Raw genomic sequence first — 20,145 nt, forward strand, 5'->3', positions numbered from 1 at the left:
TCGCCAGCTGCCAGCGTATGGCCTGGCCGATCTGTTTGCCGATATTGGCGGCACTCTGGGACTGTGGATGGGGATTTCAGTACTGACTATCATGGAACTCATGGAGCTAATTGCCAGATTAATTTTGCTGCTTTTTAATTCCGAGAAGAAGATGCCGGAACATGATCCAGTTTCCAATGGGATGCTGGACCACGACCACGATTATGATTACGACAGACGCAACGAGTCTCCTGTTTGACCGAGTTAGGATCCCATGATGGATGACTTTACTAAATGCTCAGGGCAAAAGACAAGGCAATTCTTCCAAAGGATTTGAAAATTCTGAAAGTGGATGTCGTCGAAGGAAAACTGAGTTGTACCAGGGTCCGTCTTAAGGATTATGGCCATATTGGACAAATCAAGAAATGTCAAGATCAGTTGTCTCGAACAGCCTCTCTGTTAAATTCTGGAATGCAATATGTGCATTTGGATGATTTTCACAAATTCCCATCTTCTACAAAGACAGGAATCAATGGGAGAGTTTAACTGGATCTTGGTGTAAAGCATAATAAGACTGATTAGACGTCCTGTGACGAACCGACAACAGGAGTGTGTTACGTAACCTGTGATTGGATTAACACTAGCAAGTGTGTGTATCTTGTTAACGATTCATAGACGGAGTGTTCAGAATATTGGTGTGAATGTGGAACACTTCATGCCAATTATATTACCGGCAGTGTATGTGAGGATTATTTCCTGCCAAGAATGGGTTTGTGGGACAAAGCCCCATGCTTGGAACTGTGCTATATTTGTACATATAAACAAAGGTGTTTCTCCATAGCAACATGTGATGTCAGTGGTTACGTTGGAGGAGAGATCTATATATATATTTTGTCAACTATATTATCATTTATTATGACGTCTCCTCTACAAATGTTATCATTTAACTAAACGAGATAAACAAATATATATTACCCTCTCCAACAGTGAAGTATATTATCACCTAACTAGAACAGGTAAACACAACACATATTCACCAACAGTGAAGCATGTCATCACTTAACTAGAACAGGTAAATACAACACATATTCACCAACAGTGAAGCATGTCATCACTTAACTAGAACAGGTAAACACAACACATATTCACCAACAGTGAAGCATGTCATCACTTAACTAGAACAGGTAAACACAACACATATTCACCAACAGTGAAGCATGTCATCACCTAACTAGAACAGGTAAATACAACACATATTCACCAACAGTAGAACTAGAACAGGTAAATACAACACATATTCACCAACAGTGAAGCATGTCATCACTTAACTAGAACAGGTAAACACAACACATATTCACCAACAGTGAAGCATGTCATCACCTAACTAGAACAGGTAAATACAACACATATTCACCAACAGTGAAGCATGTCATCACTTAACTAGAACAGGTAAATACAACACATATTCACCAACAGTGAAGCATGTCATCACCTAACTAGAACAGGTAAATACAACACATATTCACCAACAGTGAAGCATGTCATCACCTAACTAGAACAGGTAAATACAACACATATTCACCAACAGTGAAGCATGTCACCAGTGTACATGTAAGGGTCAAAATGCCACAAGACAACACCTTAGAGGCCAAAAACTTCCCACTTTCATTTCAGAAGGCACCATGGTCAAAGTCGTTTCAGATTAAAAACAGAAAAAAGTGCAGATGTATCAAAGTTAATTCCAATCCAACAAGGTACAGAAAGATAACAGGAATGTTTTGATTAACAAACTCATTTCACACAATTTCCGCATGTTTCAGCATACTGTAACAAAGATTCTTGTCATCCACGGAGACAGAATCTTGTTTACCAGTCCTACACGTTGGTCACAAATGCATAACCTTGCAATAAATTTCTTTCTTATCTGAAGGTCTGTATATTAGCTGGCTTAACTCCATCTGTAAGGTATTGGAAGTTGCTATTGGCCAGTCTGATATACAGCGGCCCCTGAAAGGCCCAAGAATGCATGTCATATTTCTTATACTGCCCAAATCTCAGGCTGGTGCCCTTTTACAAACTGGACTATATCACACCGACAGCCCAACAATATATCTTGTATCAGCCAATCATGAAAACAGTATATCTTTCATCAGCATATTAAGAAAACAACTCTGAAATTCTTCAGTGCCATATTTTCCTGAGTATAGTGTGAGCTTAATGTGCTGCTTGTGCTGGTAAAACAGATGTTTCAAGTATTATGTGCAGTAGAAAATTACAACTTATCTCCTTAGATAATTCAATTGAATGAACAACTGAAAACAAACATGAACAACAAAATTGGGAAATTTGAGAAAAAATGTCATGAGACATGATGATTTAGTATTTGAATTGTAATACCTGTTCTGCTTGGCATTATTTTACATCAAGAGATTATAGGTATTTTATATTAGGAGTTTATGGGTAAGAAAAGCAAGATATATGGATGTCAACTTCTTTATTGTGAATAACACGACATTTCGGAGCATATGCTTGCTACTTCATCAGGGGAATGGTAGGAGTATAGGGGGATATATATATATACATTAGGCACTACAAAGTAATCATGATGAAGGAGCAACATATGCTCCGAAATGTCGTGTTATTCACAATAAAGAAGTTGACATCCATATATCTTGCTTTTCTTATGCATTCCACGTCTAAATGCCCTTCAAAGATCAGGAGTGGAGACCAGACCAAATTTATTTCTTGTTTTACGGATTCGCCGGTCGTATTTTTTTCAAGAATACGAACAAAATATAAAAAATATGTGTCCCTGCTCAAAAAATTAAATCCTAATATTTTTATTCACAATGGCCAAAAATGTAAACTTACAAGAACTTTTTTAGATTGTTTTTCGCCCCATATATACTTCATAAATTGCCAAAAGTAAAATACTTTAAGTATTTAAAAGGAATATTACTTTAACTGGTGAATTAAAAAAAATAAAAAAATCCCATCCTCCCTTTAGGTTTTCTGAGGACAAATATCCGTTAAACAAGAAATAAAATTGTTCTGGCCTTATGGGTGTTTTATATCAAGAGATTATGGGTGTTTTATATTAAGAGATTAAACTGCTGGATGTATTTTCCCATGAACTAAGCTAGATATAAAAATCAGCAGTACACATATTTTCTTCTAAAATACCGGTGATTTTTTTATACAATTGGAAGAAATCATATCTGAAAATATTAGTTAACCTGGAATAGAACGTTCTTACTTTAGATGGAACTTTTAGTATATGTATTCAAATCAACAACCAAACATGTAGTGCTTTAGTTCAGCTGACTGCTACTGCCTGACATGTGGAACAGTCTGACAAGTCACCTTTGATGCTAATACTATTCTTGTCATTTTGATTACAAAAACGTTCAGCTGATACAATTGTGTAATTCAGTAAGGACTTGTCAACATGGTATTGGCAGTGTGAAGTTTTCATGATATTGTTGTTGCATCTGGAAAAACATTGAAAATAATCACATTATTTAATAAGTGCACCCCACTCTACACAGCTGTGTCTTGTGGGAAAATGTAGCAATTGTACTCGGGGAGAGTATGGCACTCGAAAACGCATTCATACTCCACAGGTAAAGAAACTATTTGAGACTCATTGGCTCCTATTAAGGAATCTAAGTCAATCTAAGTTGTTGTAGGAATACAGTACATGCATGTCATACATTCAATACTACCACTAATAATACAAGGAGAAATCACATAGATATGTAGATGTTTGTCTTATGTAGATGTTGATCAGTTTGATTCCAAAGGGGCCTGAGATCTCCTAAATGACACATATTTGTGAATATCCTTTCAAAACAACATGTTTTGCAACAACAAGGAGTGCCTAACCTTTAATTAGGATAAATTCTATATATTTTATTTTCAAATGTTAACCAGCCAGATTATACTTAGGTCAGACTTTTTTTTAAACAAAATTGCCAATGTTCTAAAAGAGAAGAAAAGTGAAATAATACTCTCAAAAGCACCAAACAAACATTCATCTTGTCCTGTTTACTCTTCGATTACACCATGCCATTTATATAGAAAGTGGTCAAATGTAACACATGTTATATTTTGAATCCCGGATAGGACTCAACCCAACAAAAGTACTAGAATCTGTACTTTACAGAAAAAGTGTAATCCCAAATACAACATGTTACTGTTTCCTCTTGTTCTTATTTAACATGAAACAAGCAGGATTTTGTCACAAATAAACATGGAAGCGGTGGCTGTGTGGTCCTGTGCACAGAGCTCAGGTCATGAATCAGTTGAAGTTGAGCAACGTTGAGCTCGGACAGTCCTTGGATTGGTGACCGTGTTTAACAGCTTGACTCCTGAGAGTTTCTATGACTTCAGTCCTGCCCCACAGTAAAAGCACATGTGACACATGTTGTCTCACCTTAGGCAAGTGAGTTTGTTTAATATTGCCTCTGTTCACCCAGCAGGAAATGGGTACCCGGTAAGATGAAGTCATGTGACTATAACCTTCTAGCGCCTAACAGGCAGCTCGGGTTATCCGGGGTAATAATAATCAGATTCTTATTGAGCGCCGCGAGCAATCACTTGGTGTTTGGAGACTGTGCACTATAGAAGATGACTTATTATTATTAAGAACCAAGAAACCAACATAATATTCCCAGTGTCCTCTACAATAATTGTTGGTGCCTGACAAACTACTAAAAAAAGATTAAAAGAACTCCTGATTCCTTCATATTACCATTGTTATTCTGTCCTGAAAGAATTAGGTGTTATTAAACCTCTTTGTGTAACATACATGTAATACGGCTGAAAACTATGTTATAACATGTTAGATCTAGCCATAGCTTCTAACACCCAATGTTGGTAGTGATGCAAGAGCTAGGGCTAGAAGTGTGTATATCTTCCATGTACATGTATTATAAATGAATTTATGCAAAGGTGTGAGTAGAAGGCAGAAAGAATGTTACTGTTATAGACATCATCGTCCAGTTTGTGTTTAGTTTCCATGTTACTGTGAGGATCAGCGTTATTGTTCCATGTTTGGGCGGAAACATATTTTTTAGTTTTTCTCTCTATTCTGGAAGACACAACTTTGTAATTCATCGACCATTAGTTAAAGGTGTACATTGTGGTTCATCTATCCAAGCAGTCCCTTTGCAGATGCGGAACCGGACAATCCTGAAGACACAACTTTTAGAATTTTTTCTTGATTTATTTAAAATAAAAATACGTATTATATGCCGCTCACTATATATCAGGATTATCATGCTGGGATGGAAATTAGCACGTTAGCCCAGATCAGAGTTGTTAATGTTAAAGGGAGTAGGGCTAGTGAATTTCAGGAGGTATTGCAATACGTTACCATTATTCAGGTTCCAGATGACCTTGCTTAGTTTCCATCCCCGAGCATGAATCTGCTTCAGCCTCAAGGGTGGTTGACTAAAACTAGCACCTTAGTAGATGACTCACACTTTAAACTTATACTACTCAAAATAAGTTAAGGATCAGCGGATGTCATTTTCCTATAGTTAATGTCATGACTATAGCAATATGAAAGAATTGGGTGATACTTCGCCTTATTTTAGTGGTGTATTGATCTTGTTTTGACAATTTTAAGGTCAGACCAATTTATTTGATAGCTTTAAAGAATTCTGTGTTCAAAAAGCCAAGAGGCACTAGGACAAATTGATCAGTTTGTCTGGCAGACAATATCAAATGACGTTGGCAAAACATGCCTACCATCAGTTTGATACAGCATTTTCCAAAATCATAAAAACAAGTTGGTCTGGTCTTTTAAAGAATCAAAACCACCCTCTCTCAGTAGAATGACTTGATTAAAATAACTTGTTTCATTTTCTAGAACTTCGCTATCTCAACAGGGCCTCCAAGACATGTGGTTTCCGTCATCACATAGTGTATACACGTCCTCTACCAGAATGCATGTCTTATTGGAATAAAATATTGTACAGATATTTATAATATATTTGTATTCATTACCTTTATGAGCATGCAAATTGAACTTTATATTCTTCAAATAGGACAACTCTGCATACATGGACTAAAGTCACAATGATGGCCCTTCTGTCAAATTAGAGTTTGAGCTGGGTTTAATGTCGCTTTGAACACAAGTTACATCACAACGTGTCTGTTTAATGTAAGAAGGAAAGCCAAAAGTGATTCTTGACTCGGAGTGAGCGAGTGAGTGAGTGAGTGAGTGAGTGAGTTAGTGAGTGAGTGAGCGGAGTGGAGTGGAGTGGAGTTTTATGCCATTTTTAGCAGTAATCCAGCAATATTATGGCGGGGGACATCAGAAATGGACTTAACACTTTGTACCTAGACAAACCAAGAAACAGAATTGGGGCGAATTGGGATTTGAAACCCAAAATCAAAGGGAGGCAACTCAGCAAATTGTGAGCTTTGAAGACTGGGTCAACTGTGACCCCTTGTCCAATGAGACGTCACTGTCTGTGTACTTTAGGCACTGCATGAAGACCTCTCTGTGAGACACAAAACTTGTGACCTTAAACTAATGTACTAGAGTCTCCAATGTGGATCAGATCAGTAGATATTTTAGGATGTATGCTGAGTTTTGACTCAATCTGCCTGTTTCTTTGCACCAGTACAATTACAGTACAATTACCTGTTAATATAGGGACTAGCTCGTGGCCCTTATTCTCGAAACGTTCGTAGTGCTAAGAATTCTTAACTTTGATAGTAGCCAATGTGTTAAGAATGGGCCTAAGAAGATCGTTTCGAGAATAGCTAGCCAGGTTACTAAAATGACTTGTGAAGATCCAGCTTAGAATTGGTCTTCAGCAACCCATGCTTGTCGAAAGAGGCGACCAACGGGATCTGGTGGTCAGGTTTGCTGACACATGTCATTGTATCCTAATTGTGTTGATCAATACTTATGCTGTTGATCACTGGATTGTACAGTCCGCTGCCATATAGCTGGAATATTGCTGAGTGTTACGTTACCAAGCAAACAAACAAACAAACAAACAACCAAATCCTGTGGTCTGCAGATTGTCTCCCTGTAGTCTGCATTCCCAAAGAAACAGGCAGGCATCTAAACTCAAGCACGAGGGCCTCTCAACATAAGACACAAGATAAAAAAAACAAAACTCTGATTAAACTGCATGGAACAGTGGCAAGTGGAGAACTCTATCTGTAAAAAGGTTTCTGCAAATGAAATAGTAACACGTGGAATTTATGGCTTCCAGATTTGTGCAAACTAATTAGTTTGGGTCAGTGGAAAGAAAAGTAGAAATTACTTTGAGCGGATCAATACGTTTTAATTACATTTGCCATCAGCCTGTTTGATTCTGCATGCCTGGCATGAAAAATACACTACTCAAAACAGTTAAGGCAAGAAGGATTAAGTATAGTAATATGAAATAGTTGGGTTATGCTTAACTATTTTTGAGTAGTATTCACACAAATGCTGTTGAAGTGGAGACTGTTCACGTTCGTTACGTTAAGAACTGGCCCCAATTTCTCGAAACAAACGTAAGTCTGAGTTTTGACTTAAGTTAGAGTTTTTACTCAAATTTTAGAAAACACAGAAAACTGTATTTCCTAGAATAAACTGAAATCGATATTAAACCCAAACATTGTAGACAATTTGAGTTTGGTTGATACATTACTTAAGTTGTTAGGGCCTTTTTATTTAAAAAATGCAGTTGAGTTAAAAATTCAGCTGTTTTAAATTGTCAAACACGGTTTGAAATTTGAGTAAAAACTTAAGTTTGTCTCAAGAAATCGGGGCCTGATGTGAAGTATTCTGTTTATGGAAGCATAGAATCTATTCTCACTCTGGTTGTACCGTTGTACACTTAAAACATCCCACACACAAAAATACAGAGTCAGTCCATCAAAATATATACATCAACACTCGTCCTGTTACCATTCATTCACGTAATTAGATATTTGAACCATATCCCTTCATGAATTCAATTCATTAATCGTTGTCACCAAGCCACGCAGAAGGATAATTTGTGTTTTTTTACCAAGACCCTCATGGCACTGTCATTATACTATAAGTGGTATTGTTTGCAATGTATTGCATGACTTGTTTGTTATGCTAATTTCTTGATATCAAACATAAAGTATTCATGAATAAATATTCATATTCGTAACTATATATTTGTAAAACATATTGATTTGCCTCATAGTTTATTCAGTGCGGCCCGAATAAACACTAGCTTCACGCACTACTTATTTAATCATTACCACAAACTGTAGATAACAAAACACTATTGTTGGTGTCGGACAATAATAATACAACACAAGCCCTTCACGCTCTATTGTCCACCAATCCAGGAACAGTAGTCTGTAAGTTGATGAGGCCTAACATATTTTTCATTTTTTAAGGAAACAAATGCAAAAAGGATGCCTCATAATCACTTGCAAAATATTTTTACTTGCAAATGAATTTACATCTGTGAAAGCTTTGCTGCCTTTATACAAGTGGTCAAAATCATAAAATCCATCTGATTAAGCAGGATTTAATAGGGTTTTAAAAGTTCATAGTTTTCATATATTTCTAAGAAGTCTATGAAGGGCAATAGGCAAGAAAATATAATATGTCAAATTGGTAAAGCTAACTTAAGAAATACAATGTTTTAGTAGCTGCCAAATAATAGAGAATGTCATGAAGAACGTCATTAAAATGCTTGAATGTGGTTTCTTCGATAGAGCCCATGGGTAGTTCCTCATGTTAACTGTCATCTCTTTTGTGGTATTAGAGCATCATAGAAGACGAAGTAAACACAGTGTTGACCTATCGATTTCATCTTCATGAGAATTTAAAGGGAAAAAAACCCATTTAAATTCATACGTCATCAGTATCATTAATACTGATTGTGGACAGCATTTGATAGTGTCTAAAACACATTTTACACAACACTGTCATTGTGAGTGAGTGAGTGAGTGTGAATTTAGTTTTACGCTGCTTTTAGCAATATTCCAACAATATCACGGCGGTGGACACCAGAAATGGGCTTTGTACATTGTGCCCATGTGGGGAATCGAACCCAGGTCTTCGGTGTGACTAGTGAACACTTTAACCACTAGACTAACCTACCACCCCTACAAACCATAAATTTGCTACACACCATGATGAACAGGAAAACATTAAGGTGAAAATAAACACCACAGATACATTTTAAAGTAAACAATAAAAAAAATCCAAAAAATCCAATAAAACCAATAAAACCAAAAAACCACAAAAAAGGCCCGGGTTATTTTCCAAAACCTTCAAGCTGTTCATCACACTGTTTCAACCTACAGACCTCTTATCCAATACATTCAATTTTTCACCTTTAATCACATATATGGTTTCACCTTGGATCACATATATCACCACACATCTTTGTATGCATGAACTGTCCCTCTGATAAAACAAAAATATATTCAAATGTAACACATTATCGTACATCAGGACAGCTGTGTATTATCATGCATCACTAAATGTTCTGTTCGTTTCATTAAACTCAGTAACATCAAAATGTGTCAGTAAATGACAGATATATTCAGCCTGCCCATATATTTGTTTACATACAAGACCTATAACATTATCAAAATATACTTTACCCACACAACTGACCCAAATTTATGAAGCAAATGGCAGGAGTGAGTGAGTTAGTTTTATGCCGCACTCAGCAATATTCCAGCTATATGACGGCGGTCTATAAATAAGCGAGTCTGGACCAGACAATCCAGTGATCAACAGCATGAGCATCGATCTACGTAACTGGGATACAATGACATGCGTCAACCAAGTCAGCGAGCCTGACCACCCGATCCTGTTACGACAAGCATGGGTTACTGAAGATCAATTCTACCCCGGATCTTCACGAGTATCAAACGACAAGAAACACATTTTATCCTCAACACCTCTTAGAGCCATACAGATTCCATGAAGGTTCTATCAACTAAAGTTGTACTTCTGTACCAAAAAGCTTGGGTTGGGCACAAGCGTTTTTCATAACTTCTAAGAAATGCATAAAATTACTGCTACTTACATCATTACAAGTAATCATAATCATACTTCATAGACAACATGTTTCACATAACTGACATTTCCATCCTGAGAGGAAATTCACTCAAAGTTCAGAAAATCAATGTATTTATTCTTCTGCCACAGAAGTCTTACCAATAATCGGCTCCAGGTTTTGGAGCAATTATGAATGACATTAAAAAAGTGAAGTGTCCCATGTATTGCGTAAAGAACCATGTTCAAGGTTTGACAAGTGAGTATGGTTTACACAGTTTTTAGCAATACTCCAGCAATAATCACAGTTTGAGGACACCAGATATGGCCTTCACACATTGTACCCGTATGGGAAATCGAACCCGTGCTTTTGGCGTGACAGGCGAACAATTTAACCACTAGGCTAGCCCACTGCCACCAGTCTAAGTAAACTTAGGCTCAGTATTATTCGTTACACTGCTATACTGAGTCTACAAACCCTAGTAGAAGGTACATAAAAACTGACCCCTCAACCTTCGTTCATCTTCTCATCATGATCAGTCAATGGAAACAGACTGTCAACAAAACCATATTGAATTACGCAAGTTAGTTTTCTACACATCTGGACTTATGTTTGCAATCTAGTTTACTCTTTTTATTCAAAGTGTCTTTCAAGAACGTTTATATTAACTGCGGTGATATCGTGTGTCTCTCCAATATGTATAACTGTTTTTTGTTCCTGGACTCTTGCTGCATGTTTTATTCGAAATGTGTCTATCAAACTAAGGTTAACATACACTAAAATTTTAAAAGTTTGATTGTTATGTTTTCTGCACAGTGGGAAAATTTTCTTTGGTAGGCCTGGAGTGGCAGCTGCCTCAACTAGAGGGCTGTATCACTGTCTCTATCATCTAGTAGACAAATTGTAATAGCTGCCCACAGTTGAAAGTGGGTTGTCAACTGCCTGGGCATGTGATGTTGTCAACTGCCTGGGCATGTGATGTTGTCAACTGCCTGGGCATGTGGTATTGTTAACTGCCTGGGCATGTGATATTGTCAACTGCCTGGGCATGTGGTATTGTCAACTGCCTGGGCATGTGGTATTGTCAACTGCCTGGGCATGTGATGTTGTCAACTGCCTGGGCATGTGATGTTGTCAACTGCCTGGGCATGTGGTATTGTTAACTGCCTGGGCATGTGATGTTGTCAACTGCCTGGGCATGTGATGTTGTCAACTGCCTGGGCATGTGATATTGTTAACTGCCTGGGCATGTGATATTGTCAACTGCTTGGGCATGTGATATTGTTAAATGATGGTGCTTGTTGTTACCTAGCCTGACACCTGGGAATAAAGCAAGTATTGGTCGGTATGCTCTGCCTAATTCGGACAGCCATGTTTAAGTGTGGCAAGTGTGGTACCTTAGTAGGCAAGCGATATGAAACTGGTATCATTCAGGATGAGTAGAAACAGACAGACAGACAGACAGAGACACTCAGACACACACACACACACACACACACACACACACATACACATACAGAGAGCTACACACTGCTATGAGTGCTATAACCTTGAATGCAACATTAAACCCTCTTTCACCTCAGCTCACTCTGTGGTAGGAAGTACTATGAAGATACTTCCACAATCACGGCCTAAACCAAATCCATAATGTTCAGTCATTGTAACCAACTAATCCCCATTATAAGTCACATCATCAGAAATCCCATCAATGGGGGAAAAACTGTCAAAAAACTCTTTGATTAAGATGATTAATGAGAAGACGCTAAGCTTATGTGATTAAGATGAATTTCATCTATTGGGCAAAGTCGTAAGTTAGAGTGCTTTGTAATATGGTACAGATGTTCACCATTATTTGTATAGGTACCTCATGTGATAACACATCATAAACATAACTCCCTGGAATGGAGAGGCAATCAAGATGTATGTGCACCCAATGCTGCGGGAGGAAAATGGGAAGACAATACTGGTTTTACCTCATTCAAAACAAATATATTGTGATTAATCTGACAAGGCTGTTCCTGTTTCCGTAAATCAAAATTAAGGGAAGGCAGCAGAATATGGTGAACTGTGCCCGACTGTCCTAGATAAATGTTATTTTCACTTTAGAATGCCCCATCATCACCATGCCCCCTGCTATCTTGGGGCTTGGTTATCTTGGAGCTGGGTTATTTTATGTTTTGGCTTTTGGAGACTTGGTAATGTTGGACAGGATTAGCGCTATGAGCATACCTGGTGTGGAGTTTGACGCTATATAAATGGACACAATATTATTATCATTACCTTGGCTATGTTGGGGCCTGGCCATCTTGGGTTGGTTGGTGTTTAATGCCGCACTCAGCAATATTTCAGCTGGCAGTCTGTAAATAATCGAGTCTCCACCAGTCAATCCTGTGTTCAACAGCATGAACATCGATCTATGCAATTGGGATACAATGATGTGTGAAATACACAATGCCAGTTTAGAAAGTGATCAAATGTAACATATGTTATATTTGGGATTACACTTTCTCAGTAAAGTACAGATTCTAGTACTTTTGGGGCTGAGTCCAGCCACAGCGGCTTCCACTAGGCGGTCTAGGCGTCTGACTTTGTGTGCTGGCGATTAGGTGCCTGACTCTGAGGGTGTGGGTTCGAATCCCGGATGGGACTCAACCCCAAAAGTACCCGGATCTTTACGGGTCAGCTATCTTTGGGCTTGGCTATCATGGAGCTTGGTTGTCATGGGGCTTGGTTGTCGTGGAGCTTGGTAATCATGGAGCTTGGTTGTCATGGAGCTTGGCTATCATGGAGTTTGGCTATCATAGAGTTTGGCAATCATGGAGCGTGTTTATCATTGGGCTTGACTATCATGGGGTATGGTTACCTTGGAGTTTGGCTATCGTGGAGCGTGTTTATCATTGGGCTTGACTATCACGGGGTATGGTTATCTTGGTCTTTGGCTATCATGGAGTTTGGCTATCATAGAGTTTGGCTATCATGGAGCGTGTTTATCATTGGGCTTGACTATCACGGGGTATGGTTATCTTGGAGTTTGGCTATCATGGAGCGTGTTTATCATTGGGCTTGACTATCACGGGGTATGGTTATCTTGGTCTTTGGCTATCATGGAGTTTGGCTATCATAGAGTTTGGCTATCATGGAGTGTGTTTATCATTGGGCTTAGGTAGCATGGAGTTTGGTTATCTTGGAGTTTGGCTATCATGGAGTACGGTTATATTGGAGTTTAGCTATCATGGAGTTTGGTTATCTTGCAGTTTGGCTATCATGGAGTGTGGGAGTTTGGCTATCATGGAGTTTGGCTATCATGGAGTTAAGCTATCATGGAGTGTGGTTATCTTGGAGTTTGGCTATCATGCAGCGTGGTATCTTGGAGTTTACCTATCATGGAGTTTGGCTATCATGGAGCGTGTTTATCATTGGGCTTGACTATCACGGGGTATGGTTATCTTGGTCTTTGGCTATCATGGAGTTTGGCTATCATAGAGTTTGGCTATCAAGGAGTGTGTTTATCATTGGGCTTGGGTAGCATGGAGTTTGGTTATCTTGGAGTTTGACTATCATGGAGTACGGTTATATTGGAGTTTAGCTATCATGGAGTTTAGCTATCATGGAGCATGGTTATCTTGGAGTTTGGCTATCATGGAGTACGGTTATATTGGAGTTTAGCTATCATGGAGTTTAGCTATCATGGAGCATGGTTATCTTGGAGTTTAGCTATCATGGAGTTTAGGTATCATGGAGCGTGGTATCTTGGAGCTTGGCTATCATGGCGTTTAGGTATCATGGAGCGTAGTATCTTGGAGCTTGGCTATCATGGTGTTTAGGTATCATGGAGCGTGGTATCTTGGAGCTTGGCTATCATGGCGTTTAGGTATCATGGAGCGTGGTATCTTGGAGCTTGGCTATCATGGCGTTTAGGTATCATGGAGCGTGGTATCTTGGAGCTTGGCTATCATGGCGTTTAGGTATCATGGAGCGTGGTATCTTGGAGCTTGGCTATCATGGCGTTTAGGTATCATGGAGCGTGGTATCTTGGAGCTTGGCTATCATGGAGTTTGGTTATCTCCAAGTTTGGTTATCAAGGAGGTTGATTATTTTGGAGCTTGATTATCTTGGAGTTTGTTTTGCTTTTAGTACATAATATAAGTACACTATTTTCTGTTTGAGGGGAGAAACCTCTTGAAAGAGATATTATCTTCTTAAAGGTGTGTGATGGAGGCAGTGTGTAAGGGAGACTGCGGACATCAAGAAAAATTCTCACAATCGAGTCCAATCAAAATTATTGTCAAGTTTGATAAACCGTCAGGAATTACATTGATTTTAACAATTATTACAACAGGTTCCACATGCTTCGAACACTGCTCAAGAAGCTGATACTACAAATTGATGAGAGACTCCCCCAGGTTCTGTCTCTTACAGATGCAGCCTCCAGAGAAGCCCTAACATTGCCAACCATCTGGTGTCCATTACTAGCTCATCAAGATGGGATCAGCACAAGCATGACCATGATTAATATGTGATAGAAGATGAAACATGCAACTTACATAATACCATTAGCACTTTCTAATTCAATCTCCACCAGCCCTGAGGCAGCATGTAACAGGTTAACTCTATGGTAGGTGTCAGGTAGTAACATGTGTTCTTACTCGGCCATGTACAGCTATCACATCTCCATCTTAGTTAGGCCACTTCCTTTATGTTATGGTTTACTAATTTGTTTCATGACAAGCAGTGAGTGGGTATGGTTTTACGCCACTTTGAGCAATATTCCAGCAATATCATGGCAGGGGACACCCGACTGAGTGAGTGAGTTTAGTTTTGTGCTGCTTTTAGCAATATTAGAGCAATATCACGGCGGGGGACACCTGAAATGGGCTTCACACATTGTACCCATGTGGTGGAATAGAACCTGGGTCTTTGGCTTGATGAGCAAACGCTTTAACCACTAGGCTACTTCACCGCCCCTCATGACCAGTAACACAGGTTGATGGATCAGATTCAGAAGAGCTCGCAGCAAGTGACAGGGGTTTGTTAACATCAAGGCCACATTAGTGTCGGCATAATGAAATGGAAAAAGTCTTGGTATTTATTTTCTTTTGTACATTCTGATCCATAACTTGCTCCAAGCTACAATTGTGTATCCATTCAATTCATAAAACTCAATCAGACAGCAATAATCTGCCTTAACTTAAACAACATCCCACACAGTCCTCTGATTCAAGACCCATGAAGATCCTGGTGAGAATTGGTCAATAGCAACCCATCGTCACTACCCGTGAAGATCCAGATTACAACCGGTAAATAGCAACCCATGCTTGTCGCTACCCGTGAAGATCCAGATTAGAATTGGTCAATAGCAACCCATGCTTGTCTCTACCCATGAAGATCCAGATTACAACCGGTAAATAGCAACCCATGCTTGTTGCTACCCGTGAAGATCCAGATTACAATTGGTCAATAGCAACCCATGTTTGTCTCTACCCGTGAAGATCCCGGTTAAAATTGGTCAATAGCAACCCATGCTTGTCTCTACCCGTGAAGATCCAGATTACAACTGGTCAATAGCAACCCATGCTTGTCGTAAGAGGCGACTAACGGGATCAGATGGTCAGACTTGCCGACTTGGTTGACACATCATGTCACAATATGCTATGCTGTTGATCACTCGACTGTCTGTCTGATAATGTAATACAGTCAGTGGTTAATGGTCAGAGTGGCATTGCAAATGTCTCATAATTACCTGGCTCCAGGATGAGTGCGGGTGGGTGGAATGGGTAGGTGGTGGTGTGGGTGGGTTTGTGTGGTGGTAGGGGGGGATAGGTGCTGCTGGTGGTGGTCAAAGGGTCATGACCCTCACGTTTAGGGAGCGTTTCTAAAAATTGTTGGCTACGTTAGTGGAGGTTCTAATCTTATTGGAATTACTTGCTTTCTTGAATGGTTTCATTGAGCTGTAAACTGTAAACCTATTACAAATAGCCTCAAAGTCAAACTACAAGCCACAAGTCAATCTTTTAAGAAATATTTTTTCTTCATTTCAAATACATGTTTAACACGTCAATTTGCTCTAATTTTACAAGTTGAACATTGTCTAAAATATGACCTTTTTCAAGACATGTCAGCGCCACTGCTGGTATCTATAACTCCTATAGCACCAATGCAACACACAACACAAAAATGTGAAACAATTTAGCAGTTGCATCTCAGAGTGGTATTTTATCCAAGCTACCCAAGCACCTGGCTTGTTAGGTAAACATTCACGCAATATCGTGTGTAGTTACATGGTTATAGAAAAGATGCTCTTCATCATTGAGGAGGCCACACAGGAGTCCTGAGTCAGTATCCTCTCACAATCATATCAGAAGGAACTATCTACTTGACCAACATATACTCAGTATAAATATTGAGGGTCATGCAGATAATCTTAAATAGAAAGAGATAGAAGAACATTTTATTCTCAATTTCCAAGATTGCAGTTCACTCCTGAGTGAATCATGCTATCCCCACATGTATAAATACTGTGTATGATAACACTTGTTATCTAATTCAGCACAGCTGGCTAACTTCGCTTTTACTAAATCGAGATTTTGGTTTCATTAGTGAGTGATGTAGTTGGGTTTTACGTCGCTTTTAGCAATATTCCAGCAATATCACAGTGGGGGCCACCAGAAATGGGCTTCACACATTGTAACCATGTGGGGAATCAAACCCAGGTTTTCAGCAAGACAAGCCAAAGCCTTAACCACTAGGCTACCCCCCGCCCCTTTGGTTTCATTAAATAGATATGTTCTATTGATCATTTAAGTCATTATCACATTGGCTGTTACTTGTTATGCACGGGTTAAAAATGCTAGAGGCCTGGTTGTGTTCAGGTGCATGTTTTGAGTAGTCATTGTCCATATTTCCAGTTTCCTAAAATATTTAGGGTGGTGGGGTAGCCTAGTGGTTAAATAGTTTGTTTGTCGTGCCGAAGACCCGGGTTCAATTCACCACATGGGTACAATGTATGATGCCCATTTCTGGTATACTCCACCATGATATTGCTGGAATATTGCTGAAAGCGGCGTAAAACTCAACTCACTCACTCACTCATAAAAGAATCAGTGTGGTGAGGTAGCCTTGTGGTTAAAGAGTTTGTCATGCCGAAGACCTGGGTTCAACTCCCCAAATGGGTACAATGTGTGAAGCCCATTTCTGGCGTCCCCATTGTGATATTGCTGGAATATTGCTGAAAGCGGCATAAAACTCACTCCCACACAAAAGAACCAATCAGTGTGACGACTATCATAAGCAACCGTATTCTTCAGCTGTTGATCACATTATCAGCATGCTCAGACCTATTGTGGGTTGTTGGCATATGTTCATGGCTGACGCCCTCCATACCTAGATGACCCATCAATAATGGCGCTTCAGAATACATGCTGATCATGCTTGTGAAGCTGCATATATCTGGGCTGTGTCTACATCCATCACCACCACAGCATAACTACCTGGTTCACGGAACTGAGGCAATGTGTTTGACGACTCCTTGCCAGGGTTTGGAGAAACCGTTTTCACTTTGGGACAGTATTTACTTCTGGCCAACAGTCATGCTGTCATAAACATTGGAGAAGAAAATAAATGTCCGAGAAAAACGTAGATCTATCATAACATGGTTCTAAACAGAAGACTCAATGTACTCAAGGGCAGTAAGTCTTCACCCACATGGTTATGGGGTCTTGAGGTTAATATCCATCCATCCTTCTGACAAAACACCATTAATCTCACTAAAAACAAGCTTTCAAGTTCATGTTGAGAAAATTGGACATAGGTCAGTACAGTGCATTTTCTTTTCAAATAGAAGACGCAAAGATGGAATGGTTATTTAACATGTTAAAGGCACCTGAATCCGTAGGTCATCACCACATCATCGTAGTTTCATCACAAAGCCTTGCAAGGATCCACTGGCGTCTGTCCAAAACATATCTGGACCGTTACATAAAGTGAACTTTCTGCTGAGGTGGTCGTCCCTCCCATAAGAAGGCTTATGATAGACCTAGTGCTACAATTGCTTTGCGGAACGGTCCAACAGAAAATTGCATCTTCCATATATACTGAAAGGAACAAATAAGGGAACGCTCTAAAGTATACTTTGCAAGTTTTGGTATTGCACTGTGGGTGGAAATCTGGGACTAGATGAAGGAACACTGCGATGCGGTGGTGCTACCTTATTTGTTTTCCTCAGTATATCTACCAAAACATCTCTAATAACTGTACCACATTCCTCAACCGGGTTACTGACTGACTGACTGAGTTTGGTTTTACGCCGCTTTCAGCAATATTCCAGCAACATCACGGCGGGGGACACCAGAACTGGGCTTCACACACTGTACCCATGTGGGGATTCGAACCCGGGTCTTCGGCGTGACGAGCCAACGCTTTAACCACTAGGCTACCCCACCGCCCCTCAACTGGGTTATTGGCTCTACTTGACATACATTGCTCTTTAAACTCATTCCACAAAGACTGAAATATATATGAGCAGATTAGGCCAATCAAAGACATGCCGTTCTCGAGACAACATTAACAAGCACCTACCATGTGTTTCACAAACCTGTTCCTGCCACTCAGACAGGTAAGTACAATCATTATAGTCAGTACACACCAATGTCCGAACTACTGTTGTTTACTTGACATACACAGGACAATACCTGCATGTAGGTTGACTTCAAGAACAGATTTGAGTGGGTGAGTGAGTGAGCGGGGAATCGAACCCAGGTCTTTGGTGTCCGAACTACTGTTGTCTACTTGACATACACTGGACAATACTTGCATGTACGTTGACTTCAAGAACAGATTTGAGTGGGTGGGTGAGTGAGTGGGTGAGTGAGTGAGTGAGTGAGTGAGTGAGTGAGTGAGTGAGTGAGTGAGTGAGTGAGTGAGTGAGTGAGTGAGTGAGTGAGTGAGTGAGTGAGTGAGTGAGTGGATAGGTCAGTATGTCAAGAACAATGGGTGGGTGCGTGGGTGGGATTAGTTACTTGTAAACTGATCAAGAGTAACTGAGTCTCCATTATAGAAGAATTCAGAAAAGCAATGAATGAACACAAGGCAAAGAAAACATCATTGCACTAGATGTCCATTTTATACTAGTGTTAACATATAAAATTACAATCTTAATATTCATGCTTAAGAGCCTGACAAGAACTACATACTACAACTGTAATCAATCAAACCTAACTTAATCTCAGTGATCTGTGAAACAATTAGTATTTAAACGTGCTTCTATCCCACTATCCTATTATGAACAGTCAATGACACACATGAATATTGCTGAGTGAAGCGTTAATTATACTACTAACAAAACAAAGCCATATAACTCGGGAAAGTTGTCTCGTCTCTTTAGCCTTCTGGGTGGAGATTGGTGTTTGTTCCAACAGGAGTCACACAAGGCATCCATCAACTAGCCGTAATATTAGCAGAAGCCACACAAGCCACTGTTGATTAGCAGCTGATTAATAACCGACAGCTCTCCACCACAACCACCTGTGTAAACATACATCTTTCTGTATACTATAAGGTGTCAGACCTGCATCAGGGGGATTAACACATCAGTCAACATGGGGATTTATTCAACTCTGATCCCACATACTTACACTGAAAAAATTATCCCACTAAGACAAAGTGATATTTGGTTGGTTTGTTGTTTAATGCCACACTCAGCAATATTCCAGGTATATGGCTACGCTCTGTGAATAATTGCCTCTAGACCAGACAATCTAGTGATCAACAGCATAAGCATCGATCTACCCAGTTGGGATACAATGACATGTGTCAACCAAGTCAGCCCTCTTATATCAAAGTTCCTCAGTAAGTTTACCATTACTTCCAAACACTGTAGTATCGAACTTTGATTGGTCAAACTGTTGTCTGGAAGTATGAGCTTCAGTCCTGCCTATTCCTTACTTAGTCATCAGTTTGTAGTGATAGGAGTTTGTAGTGATGTAGCTATTCTACTGATCATGAATAACAAATTGAATTCAAGAAGGTATACAGTTTCAATTCATGCATCGTAACAGCCATAACCATGATAACTGTAACTACAATTAAATCTTCAATTGAAGTCCTATTTTAATACTATTCAACAAAATTATATTGAAAGATCTTACAACAAAAATCATAA

The 20,145-nt window shown here is 39.3% G+C and overlaps 2 protein-coding genes across 2 annotated transcripts in view; one reads left to right on the forward strand and one right to left on the reverse strand.

Annotated features, from left to right (window-relative positions):
* Positions 1-951, forward strand: part of LOC124270177 (FMRFamide-activated amiloride-sensitive sodium channel-like) — a 91,085-nt gene extending 90,134 nt beyond the window's left edge. The window contains 1 exon segment of the mRNA XM_046705204.1: positions 3-951. Within this exon segment, the coding sequence (XP_046561160.1) occupies positions 3-238 (236 nt within the window). The 3' untranslated portion in view covers positions 239-951.
* LOC124270176 (integrator complex subunit 13-like) overlaps positions 1-20,145 on the reverse strand; it is a 414,381-nt gene that overhangs the window by 380,657 nt on the left and 13,579 nt on the right. The gene's annotated exons all lie outside the window — the stretch shown is intronic.

This window comes from Haliotis rubra, unplaced genomic scaffold (genome assembly GCF_003918875.1).
Source record: "Haliotis rubra isolate DU_JTF1 unplaced genomic scaffold, ASM391887v1 Scf15, whole genome shotgun sequence".
Lineage (NCBI taxonomy): Eukaryota > Metazoa > Mollusca > Gastropoda > Lepetellida > Haliotidae > Haliotis > Haliotis rubra.